The sequence below is a fragment of the Phalacrocorax carbo genome, chromosome Z, assembly GCF_963921805.1.
Source record: "Phalacrocorax carbo chromosome Z, bPhaCar2.1, whole genome shotgun sequence".
NCBI lineage: Eukaryota > Metazoa > Chordata > Aves > Suliformes > Phalacrocoracidae > Phalacrocorax > Phalacrocorax carbo.
In genome coordinates this window covers 43,811,828-43,837,220 of record NC_087548.1, presented here as the reverse complement: position 1 = coordinate 43,837,220, position 25,393 = coordinate 43,811,828, and the positions used below count along the sequence as shown (strand labels likewise).

Genomic DNA, 25,393 nt, shown 5'->3' with positions numbered 1-25,393 from the left:
TTTTTGATTTATTTTTTATAATATACAGCTTTTTATCTCATTTGTGTATAGGGTTGGGGGTTTCTTCTCCCCACACCTGAACATTTAGAAGAAAATCTTTCATTTCTCTACCCTTCAGGTTCTACTACACTGAATATGTATTGGAGTTTTCAGGTTGGCATAGTCAGAAGAGACTGCATTTAAACAATAATTCTTTATTTAAGTTTACTCAACTGCTTTCCTCCAAGAAAAGGCTGATAGCCTCCTATAGTTACTTTTTACAAATGAGGTAAATAATTCCTGAAAAAGTAAAATAACAAGACGGTTTGTTCATTGTTTTCCATTTGCTGACAAATTCTGCTGCTCCAGGTCACCTGTCAACGACATGGAGGATTTTACAGAATGAAAATGATACATGAGTATTTTAAATCAAGACAGAAATATTTGAAGGCTTATTTCAGTACTGTCACCGTAAAAAACAAACTGCTAATTTTGCTCCAACAGGTCATCTCCTCCTCTCACTTTTCCATTACTTTTCCTGATAAAAGACATACCACTTAGCTTTAAAATTTAACTTTCAACAGTCTTTCATGGCAAATCTGACTTAAATGTTTCCTAATACACAGTGTGCAAGTTTGCACACATTATTTGTACAAACGTTTCTTCAATTGTTCTAGATGCCTTGCATCAGCATCCTGGAGAATTAATACAGTGGCTTTAGACTGAAGTGGATTAAACTCTATAGTCATCAAACAACAGAGATCTATCAGTTGTTTTTGACATTTCTCTAAACCATCCTTAAGCTTCAGATGTGAAGCTGGATCCTTTTTCAGCCTATTCATTTCAGGCACTGAAAAGCCAAGCAAACTTGTTAGAATATCATCAGCAAAATCTACCTCAAGATAAGCTGAACCATCAGAAATTTTTGCCTTTATACTCCAGGAGCCGTTGCTGCTTGTGAGGCTTCCAGTAAGAGTAACAAGAAAACACTTAACTTTCAGAACTGTAACAGTTTCTGGTTTTTTTGCAAGGAGAAGGGAAATATACGTGAAAGGTGGAGAATCTAAATCCATGTGTGCCTCTGCTGCTGTGCAGGGCAACGCCTGCAAATCACGCCCCTTCTGATCTGCTTCTGGATCAGTTTTTGAGAAAAATACAGGATAATCATTTAAGAGCCTGTTGCCAGAAGTGTGCTGGGATTTACATCTGCTCTCATCTAGGTCCGTATCATTCTGCCTTTCTTCAGGAGGATTTTCCAATGAAATATCTGCAGAACTGCAGGTCTGATGGATGGTATTCTGCTGTGAAAAGCTACTCATACTATTTCTATCTCCATCAAATATGGTTCTTCTGAAAGTTTTTTGCTTGCTGGTAGCTTCTAAAGGCTTATCTCTTTTACTTACAGCAACTTTTTCACAAGTGCCATTTAAAGATGAATTGCAGCAGCTGCTAGATGGGTGTGGAAGCCTCTCAGTAATTAAACCTATGTTTCTGTTCATGACCACTGGCAGCACTTCTTCCAGCTCTCTTTCCATCTCTTCTTCCAGAAGAAAGTCATCTTCTACAGGAAAGTCATTTAAAAAGTCATCACCATATTCTATGGGAGGTGAAACTTGTTCATCTGAATTAAGCAAAAGGCTTCCAGATTCCTGCAGCAAAACATTTCCATTGCGTGCAGTCAGTGAACCTGAGGCTGTACTAGAATTTTTGCTCCTACTGCAGTATCCACTTTCTAAAGATGCTGTGTTGTTTAAAGTAAATTCATTATTTTCATCAAGACTGGCTAAAAGCTCTTCATCCAAAGGGCCTAGACTTTGTTCTAATTCATCCACAGGCCTTGAAACAATTTGGTCATGACCAGCTTGTCCAACAGAATTAGGGCTTTCAGTTCCTCCAATTAATCTAGCAAGGACTCTTTCCTGAGAATACTCCCCCAGAAGAGCATCCACTTCACCCCCCAACAGTTTCACATTTTCTGGTTTAAGAAGAAGGACTCCAAGACGATATGCAATATTACCCTGTACAGTGATTTTTGTTCCAGGAGGAAGATTACTGTGGAGGACAGACACTGGTTGGTACTCCATGCCCTGAATTTGATGTATCCCATCAGTTAGTTGCAGCATCAGCATTCGAGTAGGCTTTGCTTCCCAGGGCTTCTGGAATGCCTGAGTACTGGCTGTCACTTCCTCATTTACAGTATTTTTCCCTCTCAGCTTCTGCAACTGGGAATATGCTGGCTGGCTAACATCAACCAGTGAATCAATCTGTATGGAGTAGAAGCCTGACAACTCTCCTTTGGGAGCATCTAAGATACGGTCAGGCAAAATGGGATATTCCAAATCTCTTAGATCCGTAAGAAGCCATTGCTCAAATACCTGCCTGTTAATCTGAGCTTGACTTAAATTACTACCAGTATTTTCTTCCTGGATCCAACTAATACATGCTTCCAGCCATGTCAAAGGAACTTTAACATGCCATGTCGATGAAAGCCAGGTTTCCACTCTTGCTGCAATGTTAGATGTAGACATATTCTTTTAAGTTAAGAGAGTGAATTCCCTAGAACAAAACCCAAAAAGACAGTTACTCTTCTGACAACAGCTAAAGTTACAACAATTCTCTTGCTTGTGTTACACAGAATTTGCTCTCAGTTGAAAGTTTTGCTACTCTAAGAGTGACAACATAGAGGCAATTCAAATTAAAAACATTTCTACAGATACTAAAAATAGACATGCATTTCCAATGTTTAAGGTTTCAATCAGCAGAAAAAGTATGTAAACTTCACTCATTATGGAGTATCAGGAAAGTATGGAGACTTCCACACGCAATCCTGCTTGGTGAATTCTCCTTTTCTGTTGATTTAATTATAAACATACAGCTGAAATCCTTTTGTTATGTGTGGAAAGCAAATGGATGAAAAAAACCCAAAACCAGAATTAGGTTGTTCTATACATGTCCTCTATTTGTTTTGGTTTTATCTCTGTGGGTGCTGCTGTTAATAACCAGTTTACTTCAGAAATTGACCTGAAAAGTTATTCACCCATATTGTCAGCATTGTTGAGGTAAGAGACCCCACCTTCAACAGAAGCACACTGGGATTTGTATGCCCTTTTATCACAAGGGTGACTTTTACATGGCAATTGGTTGAAAGCTTTGTACCCAACAACAGAAAAGTAGCCTGAAACATCATTGTTATCTAGAGACCCAGTCCAGGGTTTGGCTGCAATCGCACTAAATCTTGGCAGTCATCATCTCAGGAAGAGCAGTGGTTAATAAGCTCTAGCTTCTTGCTAGTTTAGGAAGTAGTTATGCATGAATAGAACAGAACAGAACAGAATAGAATAGTTCAGTTGGAAGGGACCTACAACAATCATCTAACCCAACTGCCTGACCAATTTAGGGCTGGCCGGAAGTTAGAGCATGTTACTAAGGGCATTGTCCAAATGCCTCTTAAACACTGACAGCCATGGGGCATCGGCCACCTCTCTAGGAACCCTGTTCCAGTGTTTGACCACCTTCTTGGTAAAGAAATGCTTCCTAATGTCCAGTCTAAACCTCCCCTGGTGCAGCTTTGAACCATTCCCACACATCCTGTCGCTGGATCCCAGGCAGGAGAGATCAGCACCTCCCTCTCCACCTCCCCCCCTCAGGAAGCTGTGGGGAGCAGTGCGGTCACCCCTCAGCCTCCTTTTCTCCAAACTAGACAAGCCCAGAGTCCTCAGCCTCTCCTCACAGGACATGCCTTCCAGCCCTGTCACCAGCTTTGTTGCCCTCCTCTGGACACAGTCAAGGACCTTCACATCCTTCTCAAATTGTGGGGCCCAGAACTGCACACAGTACTCGACGTGAGGCTGCACCAATGCTGAGTACCACAGGATAATCACCTTTTTTTGACTCTGTTGTGCTTGATGCACCCGAGGTTGTGGCTTGCCCTCCGTGCTGCCAGGGCACGCTGCTGACTCGTACCGAGCCTGCTGTCAACCAGCACCCCCAGATCCCTTCCTGCAGGGCTGCTCTCCAGCATTCATCTCCCAGTTCATACTTGTGCCCAGTGTTACTCCATGCTAGGTGCAGAATCCGGCATTTGCACTGGTTAAATTTCATGCCATTGATGATTGTTCAATGCTTCAATCTATCTAGATCCCTCTGCAAGGCCCCTTGCCCCTCACGAGAGTCAACAGCACCTCCCAGTTTGGCATCACCAGCAAACTTGCTAATGGTGCATTCAGCTCCTGCATCCGGGTCATTGATAAATACATCAAAGACATACTGGGCTGCCTAACTGTGCCTGGATCACGTTTAACCCCTTAAAGCCTTAGAAAGAATGACCAAGGAGCTCAACCTCCCTACCGAGCGCCACACAACAAGAAACACTGTAGTAGTGAAGAAACACCAGGTTTGGGGTTTTTCTGCTGCTATAACTTGCAGCGAAGAAAACCCGCCCTGCCACCGTGCTCTCCCCAGAGTTACCCCACTCACAAGACAGCTCCGTAGCCCAAGCGTAGCGCCAGCCTGCCGCCCCCGCCGGCCGCTAAGGGAGGGCAGGGGAGGGGAGGCCGCACCCCGCAGCCTCTCGGAGGGGCCGACCTCGCACTCGCACTCGCACTCGCACTCGCACTCGCACTCGCACTCGCACTCGCACTCGCACTCGCACTCGCACTCGCACTCGCACTCGCACTCGCACTCGCACTCGCACTCGCACTTACCGGCGGGGCGACCCCGATCCACCGCACCAGGATCGGAAGGATCAGGGGGGCGCGGCTGCGCTTCTCTCATGGCCCCCAAAAAACCCCGCGCGCCTCAGCAGCCAATAGGAAGCGCGCGTCGCGCGCGCTTTTAAGCATCGCGAGAGCCCTGCCTCCCCCACCCACACCCCACTCGGCGACGGGCAGCGAGCACAAGGCGGGGGTTTCACAGACGCCATTTTCTGTTCCCTCGGCCGAAGTCGCTCTCGCTCTGCTTTGCCACCCTACAACCCGTCCACCGCGGCTCCCAAGGGGCAGGTGAGGGTACCGATCGGCCGTGGGGCGCCGGTGCGGGGCGGGCAGCGCTGTCCTCTTCCCGCTGGCCGGGCCTGCCCGGCCTGGCGCTCACGGAGGGCGGGGCGGAGCGGGGGCTGCCGCCTCAGCGCCCTGATGGGCAGCGGCCTTACCCAATGAGGCGTCGGCGGTGCCGCGCAGGGGAGAAGCGGCGGGGCCAATCGAGTGGCGGCGCTAGCGGCCGTGCGCGTTGGCGGTGGGGGTGCTCCCTTTTTTCTCCTGTACGCGGTGGGGCTGGTGGCGAGCGCAGGTACGCACAGCCCGCGGCGAGGAGGGGGCGCTGTGGGGGGGGGGGACGGGGACAGGACACGCTGGTACACGGGCCAGGCTGTGCCCCTCCGGGCGTTGCTGCGTGACACAGCGGTGCGAGAGGCCCGCGCGTCCCCTGCGGCGGGGCCTCAGCCCCCGGCGGCCGCCGTTCCTCGGGGCCGCCGCGCACTTCGACAGGGAGTGTGGCGGAATGGGGCGGGAGCTGCTTGGAGGAACCGGTGCTGAGGACAGCCCCTAGGGCGGCTGGGGGCAGTTCGGGGGTCCCGCCCGGCCCGAGAGGAAGGCGAGCGGTGCGGGCGCTGTCCCTGCGCCCGGTGGCCCGGCCACCGTGGCTCCCGGCGGTGCGGGGGCGGCCGGCAGCCCTAGCGGGTTGCGCTGTGAGGGCGGGGAAACGGCTGCCGCCGCCGCCTTCCTGCGCCCGCCCTTGATAACTCTGTGCCCGGGGCGAGTTGTCGGGAATGATGGCGGGCGGAGGGAATGGCGCTCTCGGCCACGGCGGGAGGCTGCTTTCGGGGGCGGCGGCGGGGACCCCCTCGGGCTGCGGGGCTGCCCCGTTCCGCCGGCTGCGCCGGCGCTTGGCCCGCGGGTCGTCTCCTTTGTGTCTCCCTGGGCTGAGGGGGTAAATCTCCCCGCGGCCGCGTGGTGGTGGCGGCGGCTTTTCCGCTCCGGGCTCCGCCTAGCAGCGGGCAGGCGCCATTACAGCGGCCGCCATTTCTGCTGGTCGCCGGCGGGGAGGCGAGGCGAGGCGAAGCCGGGGCGGTGGGGGTTATGTAACGCCTCTGCTCCCCCGCCCCGCCGGGAGGGAAGGGGCGCGGAGGGCGGGCGGGCACCGGGGGCCAGCCGGGCTCCGCGGGGAGGAGCCGCTGCTGCGGGGCCCCAGAGGGAGCGGGGCCGGAGGTTCCTAGCTCTTATGCTCGTGGTGGCTGGTGCCGCCTCCCGCCTTTCGCGGCTGCTTTATCCCTCGGGTGGTTATAAAAACATGGCGTTCACCGGGCGAATCCCGCGAACTCCATTTTCCCAGCGGAGCGCGGTGACTGAGGTCACCTGGGGGAGGCCTGGCAAGGCGGGTAAATAGGCGCGACTAGGGGAAAATAAGCTTGGGGCAGCATATTGCAGTTCGCTCCTCGCAGCCCTGAAATTCTTGGCGTAGTTGGCAATGGAGTAGCCGGGGTCCGAAAGGGCTGTTTAAACCGTGCAAAAAACGCACCCGGCCCTTCCCAACTCTCCCCCACGTAACAGCATGTTGGCAGTCTCTGGCTGGGATTTCTGTATTATTAAACCTGCGTGTGCCCGTTAGCTAGCTTTAAGTGCCTGGGAAAACCAGCGTGTGTTGGGAAGGCAGTGCCTGCTGTTAGCCTGTATGCGCAGGGCATCAGTTACACATTAAGAGCTGGCTGAGAGCATGGCTAAAAAAGTTAAACGCACCGCGGTTTTTTTCTCTCCTTCATGGATATTGCCATGAGTGGCTCTTTGTTGAGGCAGTGGAAAAAATAAAATCCAAGGGGGCAGATATGATTGTTTGGCTGTGTTATCTGTAGAAGCATGCTTCTGAAGAGAATAAGTTGCAAAATTATTTCTTTTGTCCAGACTTCACTCTAATGTGACTTACTAGTATTCCGAGATTAACTTAACAAAAGCAGGTCGCAAATAAGATACCTATTTCAGAAAATCATAGTGAAGTTCAGCTGCTTTTGACGTTCTTGGTTGTGTGGGTGCAGAGGATTATACATAACTATGCAGGGTGACATTTCTGAAAGCTTTTTTCAGTGGGGCGAGAAGTTCTAATTTGTCTCTTGTTCATCCTTGAGTAGAACGCATGCTAAAATGTCTGCTAGTATGTTGCTAGAGAATTTATAAAACTAATGCTGACAATTACCATAATAGGACTTTTTTTAGTTAAAATTGTTTAGAACTAAACAGCAGGAGTAGATCATTATGTAGTGTCCTTAAAAAGTAAATTCAAGGCATGTGTCCTATAACATACTGAAAATAGGAGCTGGATGCATGTTCGCTTTAAAGATCTGAAAATAATTTTCAGTAAATATGGTTATTTAAAACTAGCATGTGCCCAAAAGCTATAATTCAGACAGTAATTGTTTATCTGTGAGTTTACAGACTTATCTCCTATCTACTTTTAGGGGTGGTTTTGGCCTGGGTATACTTTCTCTTTTAAAAAGAAACTTTGCAGCAAAAACTCAGGTCAAACCTCTGTGTTTTGGCTGTAGTGAGAATTGGAGCTGTAAGTGAGCAAAGTCACGATTGATATATGCTGTTTTTATAGGCTATTGAAGCAATAGGCTGTTGGATTTTGATCCCGCCCAGAATACTTGAGTTGTTCTCTGCAAGGATATATAATAGTGGTAAGTTCTAGAAGCAGGCATTTCTTTTTGCTTTTTCTCTTTAGTACGATCTGCAGTTTGCCATTTCACAAACTAGATGTACCAACTTCTTTTTTCTTCAACAGGTTTTGCCTGCCTGTCTAAGAAGAAAAGGAGATGGAGACTGAACAACAGGAAGAGACCTTCACAAACACAGAGACAAATGGTAAATTTTTTAAAGGAGTATTTCTCTTTAGAAAATAAACTCCTTAAATTTCAGGGTTTCTGGATACTTTGTAATGCTTTAACTGTATCAGATGTTTGTATCTGCAGTACTTTTGCATACTGCATTAAATATTTTCATTTTTAATTAGACTGTATCATTACATATGCTTTTGAAGCATAAATGCATAATCTTTCTGTTGGGATGTTTTAGACATGAGGTAGGTGGTTGACAGTTATGACTAAAGATTTGAAAATATTTCAGGGTTAAATATTCATTACTTGTGGAGAGCGTAAATACATAAAAATACTATGAGGCATATCCATTAATTGCATTCTGTTCATTGCAGTTTTTACATGCAGTAAACTTGGGTGAAATACCTGTAAAGAGCTTCATGAAAAAATTCTTGGACATCATTAGTGAGGAAGCTAGGGCATTAGTGTTTTTAATTCATGCCAGTTTTTTCCAAACAGCGTTTGAAGTGCTACTTTACTGTTATTCTACCAGTATTTCAGTGCTGGACAAACTACATTTGAGCTTTTTGCCAAAAAGATTTTTCCTGATTGTAAATTATAAGTAAATGCTGTGTGGGTGATGCTGCACCACATCAAACAGCGTGTCATGAATTTCTCACTGACTGTGTGCAACATTCTCATTTAAACCACAGTTCATAGATTTTTTTTTTTTTAAAAAATGGATTTTCAGTAGTTAATTGACATGGAAGCTGTTGAAGTAAGGACCTGTTTCCGTGCTATGGCTGCTCAGAGTAGGCATCAGTAATTAGCGTTGGGCTAATAGGAGAGAATGTGTTAAGAATACAGAGCATAAATTTGGCAAGTGTTCTAGCTTATTATGACTTAGAAAGTTAAATAAATGTTTGTGTTTCCCACCTATGGACCTCTCTACAGGCAAACGTCCTGCAGAAGATATGGAGGAAGAGCAGGCCTTCAAAAGATCTCGGAACACGGATGAGATGGTTGAGTTGCGCATCCTGCTTCAGAGCAAAGTATGCTTTTTCATTTTACTGGTTTTGCTTATAGCATTGGCTCATGACAGTAGTGTCCAAGTGTATGTTGGGATATATGTTTAGAAAGAGTATGTACTTTATTTAATTCGAGATACCTTATCAGGAATAATTTAAGATGTGGGTGAATGGGAGTAAAAGTGGATTGTGATGGAATTATCTTCAGTGGTTCTTTTAAAGGGTAAGTCCCTACAGACAATACAGTTATTTTTAAAAGATGTACTTTCTGAAAAAAAAGAATAGAAATTGTAAGGTGTTCTTATATTTGAGTGAAAGGTTGTTATTTTGAGGGGAATGACTGTGTTAGTCTCTGGAAAGGAAGCCGTTTAGAAACGAATGATCAGCTAGTGATTGTAAATTAAGTATGAGGGGTGAGACAAGAACGTGCTTAGGATTTTAGTAATACACCCAAACAGATGTATTAAACTTATTCAAATATATCAACAGGAAGAAATATGGGAATAATACATCACAGATTGCAATGGTTTCGTTGAGAAATGTAAATAGTTACAAGTAAAGTTGCTATGTGTGAATTTCCTCTGGTGTTTCCAGTTGTACAGATGATTTGTCCTTTCTAAAGTGTTTCAGTCTTTTGTGTTGGCTTGGGGGAATGTTCCCTTAACCATGGGTGGTATTTCTGACCAATTGTCAAGTTACATGGGGTACTGTGAAGTGTTTTGCATGCTAATGTATGATCTGTGTAGTAAAAGCAATGCTTTTGCATGTAATCCTTGAAATAACCTGGTAAAAATATAGTTTTGCAGTTACTGTTCTGGACTACCTGCCAGTTTATTCCTGTTGATGATAGAAACTTGAAGTTGTTGGCTGTTAACGTCGGCTTTAACCATTTTCCAGATAGACTGCTCTGAGAAAGCAGTCCAAGTAACAGATAACAAAATAAGCACTTGAAATTATCGAGAAATGTTTGGCTTGCAAAAATGGAATTTGCAAATATATTCCTTGAAAAACAACTTTCCCCTGCCCCTCCCAAAAATCCCAAACAAAACTACACACCCCACCCCATCAAAACTAGGAAAACAAAGTTGATCAAATAAATTAGGGAAACCATTGACCAACTTTATGTTCATACAGTGTATTTTTTGAGAGCTATAGTCTCTGAGATTGCTTTAACCAGGCAGAATTGCCTAGGAACTTCCTATTTGGAATTTAAGTATTAGTTGCAAAACTGAATGTCCGTATCTTTCCAAAGGTCAGTGGCAAAAGCTGTTGGTCATTTTTACCATGGACAAACTATACCAGTTTGTTTCAATTTGATTTAAGTCTTTGAAAAGCAGTGCCTGCCTGCCCCCACCTCCTAGGCTAACAGGGTAATGGTAATGCAAAAATAGATCTACCATTCTTGATCTTGCATTCAAAAACATAGTCTTTGCAGTCTTGGCGTAACATAACTTTTGAAAACTATTTTCCAGAATGCTGGAGCAGTGATTGGAAAAGGTGGCAAAAATATTAAGGCACTTCGTACAGACGTGAGTATATATGAGTTTGAACTAATCTAACACCAATTCTTTCAGAGCGCTACCTCGAAAGCTTGATTGCGTGCATTTCTAGAAATGGGAGCAATTCAACTCTAGACATCAACAGTGTAGTTACAAGCCATATGTAGTGATTGTTAGAGTAGGTAACTTGGTTCTTCAATTTCTGCTGTAATTAAAACCCAGCTTGACTCATGTGGCGGAAGAGGTTTATTCTAAATCTCTTCGCTTTTGAATAGGATTCCACTAAATTACACACTTCAAGTGAGTTAACATCCTGATTAGAAATACTGACAAAGCTTAAAACCCTTAATTGTACCATTTCCCATATGTGTGACTCAATTATAGTACTACTGAAACCACTCCAGGTGGCTGGCTTAACCCAGTGATAGTGGAATTCTTTAACTTCCTTTAAAGAAGCAAACAAAACAGAATGACCCATCTGTTCTATAACAGCTTGCACATGAAGCACAAAAGCATTAATTGTTAAGGTTGCTTGATTTAAATATGAGTATAAAACAGTAAAAGAACACTCTTCTGTTACTTGGAAGCATTTTTAAATGGTCATGACTTACTTGCCTATATACATCTTACAGTGGGTTGACTCTTGTGATTAGACACATGCTTAGCCTTAATGTTGTGTATTTATAAAACTTGGCAGTGCTTCTTAAATTCCTTTTGTTTACACTCCTGTACTTAACATCAGCTACAATTTCAACAGTTTTTCTGATCAAGGCGCTGTTCAACACAAGATTTGGCAATATATCATTACAAATCAGTTCCAACTAAGTTCATAAACTACCGCAACTAGAATGGAGGTTTAAGTTGAAGTGGCCAGGAATCATACATATGCTCACTAACTTTGGCATCTAGTTGGTTTTTTTAGGGTGTTTTTTTCCTTTTGGGTTTTTTTTTCCAGTAAATAAATACGTCACCAAAGTCCAGATAATTTAGATTGGTCTGGAAAACTAACTTTCCCGATTTGCCCAAAGTTCTACTAATATCAGTCTCGACAGGTTTTGTGTCTACCCTCATGAGCCAGCCTGCTACTATGTTAAAAGTAAAAAGTAGTTTAGTCAGATCAAGTGACTCATTTTTAAGGTCCATACTGTTAAGCCACAGTCGGTGTAGCAATCCGTTATTGTGTTAGTCTTCAGAACAACTTAAGCTTGTTTCATTAATTGAGAGTAATGAGTATAGTTTGTATTAAATTAAAATTTATTGCTTTTCCCCCTTTTCCCTCTCCTTGTTTTTTTGGCCATATATCTCCGTTGCCCATGTACTGGATCGACTTGCCCCTGCGTTGCCCACCATGACGTTGGCCCATCCGCCCCTGAACGCCCATGTGAAAACCCTGGTTGGCTATGCCCAAAAATGTGCTCGTTGCCAAACGGGTACCATACTTGACAACTTCCGATTGAATACCCATGCCCAATGCCAACATCCACGAACGCCAATGACCAATGCAGTACAATGCCAGTGTTTCAGTCCCAGACAGCAGTGGCCCCGAGCGGTATGTCCCAACAGTTTATGCCTCACTGCCTGATTAGAAAGAGAGAAATGTATTTTATTACCTGCCTTTGATATAATTAAATAGTATCCCCTTATAGACGGTGTATTGTTTTTTTCAAGTTTTCTGTCTTATTTTCCCCATTAAGTCTTTTTGTCACTGAACTTTTACGTGAGTTGCCCACCCAAACAATCCACTAATTTTATTTCAATGGAAGGAGCACAGCTTCAAGTGTTGCATATTTGCTGCATTGTAAATCAAATTGTTTCAAAATAGTCTCTCGCTCTGTCTTTGTGGCCCGCCTTGCTCCCCTCAACATTACCTGTTCATAATTATTTCTGATGAAATGCTAACTCTGGTTCACTTCCCTTCACTTCTCATTTGTTTTGTCTTTTTTTGTCTTGCATTTGTATTTGTTTTCTTGGAGAGCCCATTAGTAATCTGATTTCTAACTGGTCTCATAAACTTACTCCAGATATGATGTTCACCACTTGCATATCCCCACTTCTTCTATGAGAAGGTGTGCCAGTTTTACCAATGTAATAGCGAGGGTGTCCTAAATTAGTGGTGGCGGGGAACACGAATATTCACTTCTGCTTTCAGTTCTGCGTCAATTTCTTGCCCACTTAATCTGAGCCCTTCCAAAAGCCCATTCTGTCTTTCTTTCTCTCTCTCTGCAAGACCTACCTAATCTTAAATTTATCATGCATATATATTGGGCATAAACAAAGATGCATGTGTTGTAAATTGAGCAAAGAGGTTTACTTTAAATGGGGAATATTTATTGTAAGCTCTTCTGTGTAGTAAATCTCTTTAGAATTTTATGTAAGATGATGAAAAACTTTACTTCTTCTTTTCCACCTTCTCCATATCGTCTGGCGTTATGGCCTCCAACAGCATCTTGAGTATAAGCGCAGACATCGAGACAATTGGAGAAATCTTGAAGAAGATTATCCCTACTTTAGAAGAGGTATGTCTCTTAATGTTTGTTTCTTCCTAGAGGTAAAAGATCAGATTTTGAAGTTAGATGGTTCTAGATGATTTGCTGCTTTTTAAATACAGGAAATCAGAAAATAAATAATGAAAGCCTTTTAAAGAAAGGTTATAGCTGTCGAGCTATATGTTGGCATTTTTTTGGGTAGAGGACAGAGTCAGTCGCTCGTTAAATTTAACGTTTTGAACAGCCTTCCCCTTTCCAAATACTTGCCTCCTGACTTGTTTCATCCCAATTTTGAAGCAGTTGTAACTTGTATCCTGCATTGACTTTGTAAGTAAGAATGTTGCACTGTTTGTTATATTCTTAAATCTTTGTAGAAGGTTATGCAATGTAATAAACAAGGCAAACTGATTTGGCATCAGTTTATATTGAGGTGAGGTGCCCAGATAGTTGTGATCCCATCAAAGGAGATAGAGGATTACATTTCAGCAAGAAATGAAGTCATACCATTGTGTTTGGAGAAAAAAAACTACTAAAACCCCAAATATTTTAAATTTTTGTTAACATACTTTCATGTAAAGAATAATATTTTATTCTTTTCCTTATATGCGTCTGTCTTACAGTATCAACACTACAAAGGCAGTGACTTCGACTGTGAATTAAGACTTCTTATTCATCAGAGTTTGGCAGGAGGAATTATTGGTGTCAAGGGTGCTAAAATTAAAGAACTCAGAGAGGTACTTGTTTCCTGTTGGTCTGAGATTTGGGTTTTGTTCAATAAACAACTTCAGTGTTTTGTGTTCATAAGGGGCAAATGTATCTTCTGTGCAGTAATTCCTTCAGAACATACTGCATACACAATTCCAATGCTTTGAGGTTGATCTGTGAGTTGCAACTTTTCTTGCAAACTCTCAGATGTAAAGTTGTTGGTTATAAAGCCTACAGGACTTAAAATCAAGCTTCTAAGCAATATTTGTGGTACAGTAATCTTTTTAAAGAAAGGATTTTTCCCCCTCTATTAAAATGGTACTTTCCACTCCTAGAATGAACTGCTGCATAGACTAGATTAATTTGTGTGGTTGGACATGCAAAATGGTTTAGAGTAAATGTATCTGCACAAACTTACAGTGATAATTCAAGGGATGTCTGAATATTACTCTAAAAGGGCTTTATTACTGTATTTTTTAAAATCTACTTTCTAGAAGACCATTGTATTTTTTCAGTGAAGGAATGAGGTTTTAATAAGCTAAGGGTCTCTGTGAATGGAAAACACCTGTTTTCTGTCCTTTGTTAGAGGCAATTTCAGATCAGTTCAGGTACAAGCTGATACCTGTTTGCACAGTTAAGAAAGGCAAGATAACTAGACATAACCCTAGCAATATCACTGTCCTGCATTCAAAGCATGTTTTCCTGTGTCCTGGTTAGTATAACCCGCAAGCTTGCAATAGATAGGTGGTCCTTTTGCTAGTATTTAACTAAATAATGGTGTAGACCAGATAATTGAAAGAGGAGAAAATGGAACTATGTTGGTACAGATTTAAAAAAAACACCAAAACCAAACAAAAAAAACCACTTAAATTTGCTGTGAGAACTCAGAAGCAAGCATGCACTTAAAATAGCTGGGAATTTAACTGTTTTTTGGATTGTTTCTTAAAAATGTTCTAATGAGTTTATAAAGTTTAAAGTACTTGTATTGGACAATCCTGGATTTCTTTTCTTCAACAGAACACTCAGACCACCATTAAGCTCTTCCAAGAGTGTTGTCCTCATTCTACTGACAGAGTGGTGCTTATTGGTGGAAAACCTGATAGAGTCGTTGAATGTATCAAGATTATCTTGGATCTTATCTCTGAGGTAATGTTTATTAAACTTATTCTTTCGTTGGCATTCATGAATGTTAGGGATCATCTGGATGAAAAACGGTTTCTTTCAGTTTCTATTTTGAATTCAGTACCTCCTACTTCCCTAGTAACAATGACTGTTACCACCTTTGGAAGCTTTCTGTTTTCTAGAATTGGGCTGCACCTTATGGGGGAGGGAAGCAGTTTTTGATGCTAGTGGGCCTTTATTCATTATTTGCATATCTTAATAAGATGCAAGAATCGAAGAGGAAGCAAGACAAAATTTGTTTGGTTTATGTTATTGATAAGTAACAGCAGTTTCTCTATCATAGTTAAGTTCACAGGAAACACATCACCATCTCCTCCTTTCTTACCAGCATTATGAAATTGAGAACATGTTCCAAATGCATAAATTCATATTTGTTTGTTAAATGTATTTATTTAATTAAATATGCCAATTGTAATAGTCCTGATTGGGTTGGGGGGGTTCTTTGTTTTAGTCTCCAATTAAAGGACGGGCCCAGCCTTACGATCCCAATTTCTATGATGAAACTTATGACTATGGTGGCTTCACAATGATGTTTGATGATAGAAGGGGACGTCCAGTAGGCTTTCCGATGCGTGGAAGAGGAGGTTTTGATCGAATGCCCCCTGGTCGTGGCGGACGACCAATGCCTCCATCGAGAAGAGATTATGATGATATGAGCCCTCGCAGAGGACCTCCACCACCTCCACCAGGTCGTGGTGGTAGAGGTGGCAGCAGAGCTCGTAATCTTCCTCTTCCTCCTCCACCACCTCCTCGTGGCGGGTGAGTTGTTGCATAAATAAATTATACAAAACTCACATTGTGTACAGTCTTCTGAATCATGTTCGGCTTTCCAATGTTTTTCCTGCCCTTCATGTTGGTAGTGATTATGCAGGACTGAGTGTATTAAACCAGATTATTTCAAAAGTGTACTGGAATTTAATTATTTGCTGCACTGTAGTAATCTCCCAGGGCTATAGTCAGTAGTTCTGAAACTTCTAAGTCATTCACTGCTTGGCTAGAGTAGTGTGAAATTAAGTTGCATGTGAACCACAAGTGTGAAAATTTAAATTCAATCAGAAACTAATTTATAATGCAATTCACGTGCTGCTGCTTTTTTCATTTTAGAGATCTTATGTCCTATGACCGAAGGGGCAGACCAGGAGACCGTTATGATGGCATGGTATGAGTTTGAAATTTGCCTTCTGTTTTGTAAGCACGCTTAGCATGCTGACTGTTAAAAGATACTGCTGCTGAACAGAAGCACCTAAGTGTGGTACATGCATGGTTTTCTGATGATAACAACCAAAATGTGCTGTCCATACAAATGGTCCCCTCCTGTGGGAGGAGTGTTTTGTGTGTAAGTGGTATCTGAGACATGATCTGTTTTCCTTCTTTCCTCCCTGCCATTAAAAATGATATGGGAAGTTTGACTGTGCTCTACCCTGCAGGTTTTTTTGCACTGACTGTCTTAGATTTTTTTTAATCAGGGTGACAGAAATAGGAATTGGTAGGCTTTTCAGATAAAGAAAACACATCAGACAACTTTCTCTTAAATTCTTTTAATAAAAGCATTCTTAACGCTACTGTTGGAAAACATGAGTACAGATAGAGTAATACAGGTTATAGAATAGTATCTATGAAGAGCTCTAGTTGATCTGGAAAGTGTTTGATCTTTAAAGAATTCTTGCCTATTTGCTGGTTTCTCTGTGCAAAAAATCCACTGTAATTCTAAATGTTTTGGAGCAAGGACCGCTGCTAAGTTGAATACTAAATTAAATTAGGTACATGAAACCATATTAATTCTAATACTTGCTGAAGAAAAAAAAATTTTCTTCTATGGAAGCTTAAGAAAAGGCTTAAAGATATTCTTCCACATTATATTCTGAAATGCAACTTCCCAGCAGACATCTGCTGTTGCACTAGATTCCTCTTCCCTGGGAAGAGAAATCATATGTGTCTGGGAGGTAAATACCTATAGTATCAGTCATCTTTTCTCCTCTGGGTTTGTTTGCCACCTTTAAGATGACAGGTGAGACAAGCGTGTCCCCCACTTAAAATCAGTGGAAGAGGAAGGAGTGGAGAACAGCAGTGACATGGGCTCCCTAAATGGGATTTACATCTTTCTTCCTTCTTGGGAGTAAGAGTTACTGGAAGTGTATATTGCAAGAATGTCATGTACTTAGTAGAAATAGTAAAAGGAAGGATTTGCATGCAGTTAAAAGTGTGTTACCCATGGTAACTGTACCTCTTAAACTGGAAGAATTGAGAAGTATACTTCCAAGATTCCTTATTTGTATTTACATGTGTTCAAAGCTCAGTTTTTGTGTTCTTATATTTGCAGCTAATGAAGCCAGTGCTAGAGCATATAATAAACTGAGCAACCTGCCCTTCTTTGGGTATCTGGTTGAGCACAGTCTTACTTAGTTTAACTCTTGGGCAGTAGTGTGGTCTACTTCTATTCCATTCCAGCTAGAACAGAAAATCCATTTTGGCCACTGCTTAGCCTGACTTCTGTCAGGTTTACCTTTGCTTTCCAACATGAGTTTCTACAAGTAAGTAGAATCATCTCTGTTCATGTTTTTAATTCCAAAAAGCAATTTTTCCTCTTCACAGTGAAAGCTGCTCATGGCTTTGGCTCCTTTATGACCAAGGTTCATAACTGGCCTGGTTAAAATGAGGACTGCTCAAACAGAAATTAAATAGCTTTTGTTGACTGCTCTGGTTTTAGTTAACCATGATCCTAGTATCCTAAATTGTATAAGCACATAAGAAGTCTTCATGTGGGTTGTGTCATGCCAGAGATGTAAGGTCATCTTAGGGTACCCTTGTTTCATACAGAAACCATTCTCTAGCAAAATATGTAAAATAGAGTAAACCAATGTCATCGTGGTTTGTGAACTAGGTAATGCATGGGAAAGGCTGCTCTGAGAGAGCAGTAGTAATCCTCCACATAAATTCCATTTTACACAGTTGCAGTAAAAGGCAAGAATAGATGCTTTTCTCAGATGAACATCTCAATCGTGGAAATGTTGAATGTATTGGTTGGGGTTTTTTTGGGGGTGTGTTTTAGTTTGTGTTTGTTTGGGGTTTTTTTTGCCAGTTCTCTTTTCCACTAAAGGCAGAAAGACTGAGTAGTTCAGGACCTTTAAAATTGGATGCTGAACTATGAATTTTCTGGAATTCCAGAGATACGACAGTAGTGACAGCCTTGTAAATGCCGAGATGAGAAAAACCCATTTCAATTTTAAAAGATAGGTTAATTCCCCTTGCCTATGCAGAGTCACCCACTTCATGAGATACTTGTCTGTTAGCTTGGCTTGCCGTTGTAGTTTAATTATGCACTGCTGATAAAAGAGTTCATATGGTTTATAATCTGTGGTCTGAAGCTTCTTCCTGAAGGACAGTCTTACATTGTTTCTCTGTTAACAGAGCTACATATTTCAGTGTGTAACTAATCCAAAAGAAATGCCTGTGAAGAAAACCTGAATGTATTTCTTTAACACCCTCATCCTCTGAGGTCTTTCAGATACATAAACACACACAGCTACCAGTGAGAGGGGTGGAAAATAAAGTGGACAAGCATATAAAGTCATTTTATCCCCTCACCTCTTCTTTAATTAACTGATGAGGTACTGAAAATTTTCTAAGTACCAAACACTTTAAAATCTCAGTTAATAGAGACTTAAATCAGAATGTCTCCTGTTAAATGGACTGTCTCTTCAGAGAGTCCAGTGTCTCCAGACTTCTAATGTGCTTTGCCCCTTCAAGTGCTTCCTAGTTATTGATCTTTTCTAACTTACATATGTGTACATACGTGCATTTTGCTGTATGAACACTTGAACAAAGGCATATACACTTAAAATACAAAATATTCTTCATGTTAGAGATGTGACGTTAACAAGCATGTAAAAAATCAGTAAAGCAAGAATATATAATTCTATTTATCCATGCAGATGCGGAAGAAAGTAACAAAATTTCACTGTCCTTGGTCACTGTTAAAGAGGGAAGATTATTATAAAAAAATGACATGAGTTAGGACCACATACATTCTCTTTCATTAGATGTAAAAGTTAAGCTCTTTCCTTTACCCAGCCAGTGTGTCATCTGGTTTCTATTCTAGTACCAGTAGTCACTACTACAAATGAGTCTGTGCTGTAGAATATTGTTTTATATGTTAAGATATCCTGGGTGAGAAGCTGTTTCTAGAGTGCACAGACATCAATTGCTGAAACTGTAGAATTCCGAAAAAAAGAAATGCTACGTATCACAGGTTTTAAACATTATTAGATTTCTAATATAGTTAGGCAGCAGTAGATTGTTAGCCTAGTTATTTGGCTATATGAGGTATATGGAAATGAGTTGGTAGAACATGAGAAGCAGTGCCCTTCCTGCTTGACCTGCTGTTGGCATAAATACAGTCACTGACAGTTACTTGTTTCAACCTTACTAAGCCTTCTTTTTCTAATGCATAGCAGAAATAAAAGATTTTTCTAACGCATGGCACTTGAAGGCCATCTAAAAGAAAAGCTTGTTTAAGCTTTGCTCTGCCATTAGCTTTCTGACCTTCTTTGTTAGAGGAAAAAATCTATTTACACCACATAAATAGGCATAAGTGAGTATAACCACTTGCAGTTCCCCCAAAGTGAAATTGAAAGACACAGAATCTTGAAAGTGGTCTAAATCACATAGTTTAAGTCTTTGTCGTAATATAAATGTTTCTCTGTACCAGTATGTGTTTCTTCCCTAGCTAGCCATAAGTCTGCATAACATGGCCTTAACGTAGATTTCTTTCCTCTCTTTTTCCTATTATGTTGTGTCTGGAAGATGATGCAGTGTCATGTGGATGCCTGTGATGACATGCAGCCACCAGAGTTGGTGAGTGTGCTCAGCCTTTTTTTTGAAAACTCTTTTGTTGAACAAGTTAAGTGATAATGGGAATTTCTTGATCTTGAGTGGTAACTTGCACCTATTGAAAATCATAAAGCTGTCCTCCTGACTCAGAATTTATCAGCAGTTTGACTTAATAGTATCTCCTGTGCCAGCAGGTAGTTAATAGAAATGTGGAAGTATGCAGCAGCATAGCCAGAAGAGAGGAGCTTTTCTGTGCCTCTTTCTGCCTCCTTTACACTCCTTTTTCATGCTGTAAATAGTAGCTTTTTCCATAACTGATGCACTGTAGATGCATGCATTTAGGATATATATTTTGTAGTCACTTCATAATATTCATATTTCAAACAGCAAATATTGAAAGTAGCTTCTTACCTGTACTTGTGGATAAATTATGCTTTACTTAGCAATGTATTTGAAAATATACCATTTGATCAAATAGGTTTTGGAAAGGGAAGTTACGGGCTTTGTCAGGTGTTCATGCTGTCTAGAAGATGGCAAAGTGCTGCCAAATATTAAAGGATCGTTCTTAGCTTACATAAACACAGCAAATGTAATTACTTAACTCATCTGCTGTCAAGTTCATTTGCTGTCCTATAGTCTGGGGAGGCAGAATTGGTCAAGGAAAGGATTGTTCTTTAAAACAGATTAGCCGAAAAAGGGATCCTGTGGCAAATATCAACACAAATATGTCTGTGTGTATGGAGTATGCTGCTCTGATCAGCCTCTGAATAGCCTTAAACAGAGTCCATTGTATTTTGGACTCCACTACAAGCTCTGTTAGGTTGTATTACAATCTGTATTGCTAAGTAACATGGTTACACAATATAGGCTGTGTAGAGACAGGATAAGCTCAGCTCTTTGGTCTGAGTAGCTTCCATTTTGGCTGTCTAAAAAGGTGGCTGGTAAATAGTATTTTGGGAGACGTAGTTGTGGTTGGTTGAACTTGGTTGGCTGCCAGGTGCCCACCCAGCTGCTCTCTCACTCCTCCTCAGCAGGATGAGAGGAGAAAACAAGGTGGAAAAGCTTGTGACTCTGATGAAGACAGGGAGACGCTTACTAATTACCGTCATGGGCAAAACAGAGTTGACTTGGGGAAGATTAATTTATTGCCACTTAAATATAGAGCAGCATGGTGAGAAAAAAAGAGGAAGACTAAAACCACCTTTCCCCCACCCTTCACTTCTTCCCAGGCTCAACTTCACTCCTTCATTCCCTACTGTTCTACTTCCCCTGCCATGAGTGGTACAGGGGGATGGGGAATGGTGAGTTGCAGTCAGTTCATCATACTTTGTCTCTGTTTCTTCCTCCTCACACTGTTCCCCTGCTCCAGTGTGGTGTCCCTCTCATGGGACACAGTAGTTCATAAACTGCCCTAATGTGGGTGCTTCCAATGGACTGCAGTTCTTCCAAGAACTTGGTCCAACCTGGGTTGTCTTCCTGGGGCACAGTCCTTCAGGAACAGACTGCTCCAGTGTGGATCTCCCCACCTACAGGCCACGTGTCCTGCCAGGCGCTTGCACCTGCCTGTGCTCTCCACAGGCCACAGCTTCCTTCATGGCCTGTCTGCCTGCCCCTGGTATAGTATCCTCCACAGGCCGCAGTACGGGTATCAGCTCCAGACTGGTTCTCTCCATGGGCTGCAGGAGAATCTCTGTTACCGTGCCTGGAGCACCTCTTCCCCCTCCTTCACTGTGGTGTCTGCAGGGTTGTTTCTCTAGCTTTTTTCCCCCCTTGCTCATCTTTCACAACCACAGCCAGTGCACGCTGGTGGTGTTTTACACTTTCTTAAATGTTACCAGAGATGTGCCACCAGCTTTGCCGATGATCTCGGCTTTAAGCAGCACTGGGTCTATATTGGTGTTGGCTAGAACTGACTGGCTTTGTCCGGAACAGGGGCAGCCCCTGGCTTCTTCTCACAGAGGCCACCCCAGGACTCTCCCAGAAGCTGAATTCTGGAGAAGCGTGCGTATTTATTCTCTGCTTCTATAGGAAAGTATAAAAATGGGGTCCTGTGCACCTGGAAGTCATTAAAGGAAATGAAGCACTTGATGTCAAATACTGGTCTACAAATACTAAAAACAAAAAAGAGGCCAGGAATGCTCATTGCAGTGATTTGGATTTGGTATATGGTGACTTTAGCAGGAGTAACTCATGTCATGAGAAATCTGTTCCAACGTACAAAGATGTAGTTGGAATCGAGAGACAAGTTATAGAGCTACTTTTAGCTTTGTTTTTTTTCCCTGAAGATGTAGATAAAGTAGGACAATTGACAGTCACCAGGTAAACATTTTGTCCTAAAACTGGAGGCTGGAGTATTTTCCTGAACTGTATTAGTAGCATTAATAAGGCTGTCCTCTGATCTTTTCATTTGAATGTTAGTTTAGACCAAGGGGCAGGAGTATGTCAGCATCAAGAGCTGTCTACCAGCAGCTGAGTTAGTGAGACTGCTTGGTAAACAGGTATGGCTGGATGCTTTATGCCACTTCATGGCTTGCTCCTAGAGGTTTTGACAGGGCAGGTTAAGAGGTTGATAAGATTTTCCCCCACCCACCCTTTTGTTTCTTGGTCTGCCCTCCAACTCAGGATGCCTTTGATGGCACAACACTGCGGAATTTATAGCAAGGTTGGGGGTTGAGGTTTTTGCATCAAATAGGTTAGGAGTTAACAATATGATACTTAAGATAAAAATATGTTAATGAAGTATGGCTATTCACTGTTTTAAGGTGTGGTTTTTTCTTTCTCTTACAGTTTGAGGGTGGTTCTGGATATGGTAAGTCTTTATATAGACTCTTTACATGTACTTCATTATGTAGTTATTGAAGGGCTTGATGCATACGTTTAAATCAGACTATTCTTATGCAGGGGGGCGTGGTTCCTATGGAGACCTTGGTGGACCCATCATCACAACACAAGTAACAATTCCCAAAGATGTAAGTAAAGTTGACTTGCTTTCAGCTTGAGTTTTCTCTTAAGAAAAAAAAATGTCACAGCCTTGTCTCACACTAGATAAGTAAATCAGAAATATTTAGAGTGCTTGATAAGGACTTCTAACTTTGTTTTTCTGAATCACCAGAAGTCAATTCTTCGGGTGTTTGTTTTGTCTTCACTTTATAGACATACAAAAGAATTGTATTAATTGTTAATATTGAGTAGATCGTGTGGTTTTTGCAAATGAGCAGCTAGTTCTCCCAGTTTTATCCCACCTGTGTTCATACAATTAATATTGCAGGGGATGTTTTCAGGCTGTAAAGAAGTAAGCTTCTGTTGGAGCTCTAAAAACTAAGCTTATGGAAGCTACTCAAACACTGCTGTGATTTCTGTAACTGTTTTTAGAGAGGAAGTTGTGTCAGGAAATGAATGTTTGCTTTCTCCCCTAGTTGGCAGGATCTATTATTGGAAAGGGAGGCCAGAGAATCAAACAAATACGTCATGAGTCAGGAGCTTCAATCAAAATTGATGAACCATTAGAAGGCTCAGAAGATCGGATAATAACTATTACGGGAACACAGGATCAGATACAAAATGCACAGTATTTACTGCAGAACAGGCAAGTTGAAGTTTAATGTTGTCCCTACTGTCAATTTTAAACTGACTTGTACATTCTAAAGCTGTTCTTCTCTGTGGTAGAGTTTTTAGAAGGCAGGTTGTAACTACTTGAACCTAACTTCTTCAGTGGTAGTTCTGCCTTGATTCTCTTCTGTTTTCTATTCTAATTATAACGAAGACACCCTCAAAACTAATCTTGCTGGAAGATGCCTTAACCAAGCAGTCCTCTCATTTCTCTGGTGAAAACTGCTGCAAAAAAAACTACTTGTCATAAATAATATAGAGCCTGTAGAAAATATAGAAGATATCAGTGGATGTTGGTCTAGTTCTGTGTGGAAGACTAGTGATTTTGTTGTTTTTAGATAACTAAATTGACAACAAATCACAGTCTGCCATATGGCACAGATCATGCCTCTACAGGACAAGTTGAAACCGATTTGGTGCTGTTATGCAGCATTTCACACCTTGCTGACATTACTTTGTCTTTCCTGCCAAATACTAACAGCTTCAGATTTAATTTGCTTAGGTTTGCTTTACTAACACGTTGGCTCTCATAGCAGATTTTAATGTTTTAACACAAATGTTTGGCTTTAGATCACTAATATTTAAATATGCCTAATACATTAATACACCTATAATTATTAGCCATTAATATTATAAAATTATTTACTTTTAAATGACTTAGGAATTTGTAATTTAATCTGCTCTAAGAATGTCATTGTGAATGTTGATGTAAGATGTATGGTCCATCATTCTAATACATGCTTTTTTCTTTTTCTTTTATAGTGTGAAGCAGTATGCAGATGTTGAAGGATTCTAATGCAAGATTATTTTTTCTTTTTTATAGTGTGAAGCAGTATTCTGGAAAGTTTTTCTAAGACTAGTGAAGAACTGAAGGAGTCCTGCACCCTTTTTTTTTTTTTTTTTAAATCTGCTTCTGTTTAAAAAGCCAACATTCCTCTGCTTCATAGGTGTTCTGCATTTGAGGTGTAGTGGAATCTTTGCTGTCCACCAGATGTAATGTTTTAGTACCTTACAAATACTCGGGTGGGGGGGAAAGGCGCATGAGGCTAACACTGAAATTTTGAAGCAGCAGCAGAGAGAGTGAATTTTATTTTTGTTCGTTGGTGGTGGGAAATTGTAATGTTTTTCTGTAATTGTTGTGAACACCTCGCTTGACCTACACTGTTTTTCAAGGGGAGAGAATACGGCTAGTCTATGTGTCCTTGGCATCCTTTTAAGAGCAGTGTGCAGAATGTAATGCTCTTTTTCAGGGAACGAATGATTTTCAAATAAATTCAATGAACCTATTCTTGGTGGTCATTTTTCTTCAGATATACATAAGGTAGTATCAAAAATGGATACACCTGTTTCCCCCCCCTCCCCCAAAACAATGCATAAATGAAAGGTCCTGTTAAGCTTGATCTTCTGCTTTGATATAGATGGGATTAGGTAGGGTTTTTTAACGAACTAAATTGTTTCCACAGTGACTCTGCTTTGCTGTTTGGGAAAAAATGCAAAAACATTCATGCAAATGTTGTGTAAAACTTGACATTTTTGCAAGTGTTTGGCCCTCTGCAGCACATATATTGGTGACAGTATATAAATAAAATATTTAAAAAACTTTGGTGTCACTGAGTAAACAGTGGTAAAGTACACCTGGTTTTAGACAGCTTGCTTAATGCAGATAACTCTGTTAGAAATGACAGTTGCTGTACCATTACTGAATGACCTATAGTTGTTTTCTGAGCTTTTTATTTGTATGAGGTAGACGTTCCTATAAATTGGCAAATCGATGGTATCTAACTCTGTAACTGTTTTTCATTGTATGCAAAACTTAAACTTGTTTGGTTTCCCTGTTGTATGTTGAATTTCATAGGAATTATTTGTGAGAAATTAAAAAAATATAAAGCCTCTGGATATATCATGTAATACCTTGGCATTTGTATTTATAGTTTACAAGTTCTAATCCACTTCCTGAATAAAAACAAATTTGAAAATGCAGGAGTTGCTTGTATGGATATGATGGGTCCAGACTAAGAGGGGGTTCCTTTATGGTTTGGTTGAGTGTTGGGGGTTCCCCCCCGCCCCGCCCCGCCCCGCCCCGCCCCGGGCAGGGGGAGGGATTCACTTTGCCTTTTTGTAATGGCGTGAGGTAACTCCTGACCTAGTAAAGAGCTACTCTGACACTTCAACGGGGAGGGCAAGGAGCCGCGAGGCTGACCGGGGCACCGCTACCATCAACCCGCCTCACAAGGAGGCTGCTCCTCGCTTTCCGGGCGGGGGGCGGCTCGGCGG

At 41.7% G+C, this 25,393-nt stretch overlaps 2 protein-coding genes across 13 annotated transcripts; one reads left to right on the top strand and one right to left on the bottom strand.

Moving 5' to 3' along the window:
* On the bottom strand, positions 1-5,093 carry RMI1 (RecQ mediated genome instability 1). 2 transcript variants are annotated; one of them, XM_064439033.1, is made up of 2 exons: positions 4,990-5,093; positions 1-2,535 (listed from the first exon to the last, which is right to left on the bottom strand). In XM_064439033.1, exon 2 carries the CDS (start codon positions 2,505-2,507, stop codon positions 624-626), a length of 1,884 nt encoding a protein of 627 aa, XP_064295103.1. In that variant the 5' UTR covers positions 2,508-2,535; positions 4,990-5,093; the 3' UTR covers positions 1-623. The 2 variants fall into 2 exon arrangements, with proteins under 2 accessions (XP_064295103.1, XP_064295104.1); XM_064439034.1 differs by lacking the exon at positions 4,990-5,093 and adding an exon at positions 4,683-4,753.
* On the top strand, positions 4,854-25,099 carry HNRNPK (heterogeneous nuclear ribonucleoprotein K). 11 transcript variants are annotated; one of them, XM_064439042.1, is made up of 17 exons: positions 4,857-4,979; positions 7,567-7,645; positions 7,750-7,829; positions 8,735-8,832; positions 10,281-10,337; positions 11,813-11,856; positions 12,751-12,823; positions 13,414-13,527; positions 14,516-14,644; positions 15,132-15,439; positions 15,785-15,839; positions 19,484-19,534; positions 20,740-20,811; positions 22,298-22,319; positions 22,397-22,479; positions 22,927-23,096; positions 23,882-25,099. In XM_064439042.1, exons 3-17 carry the CDS (start codon positions 7,781-7,783, stop codon positions 23,913-23,915), a joined length of 1,359 nt encoding a protein of 452 aa, XP_064295112.1. In that variant the 5' UTR covers positions 4,857-4,979; positions 7,567-7,645; positions 7,750-7,780; the 3' UTR covers positions 23,916-25,099. The 11 variants fall into 11 exon arrangements, with proteins under 11 accessions (XP_064295110.1, XP_064295105.1, XP_064295111.1 ...); XM_064439036.1 differs by having other exon boundaries at positions 8,723-8,832; XM_064439038.1 differs by lacking the exon at positions 4,857-4,979 and adding an exon at positions 5,157-5,265 and having other exon boundaries at positions 8,723-8,832.
* The last annotated feature ends 294 nt before the right edge of the window (positions 25,100-25,393 follow it).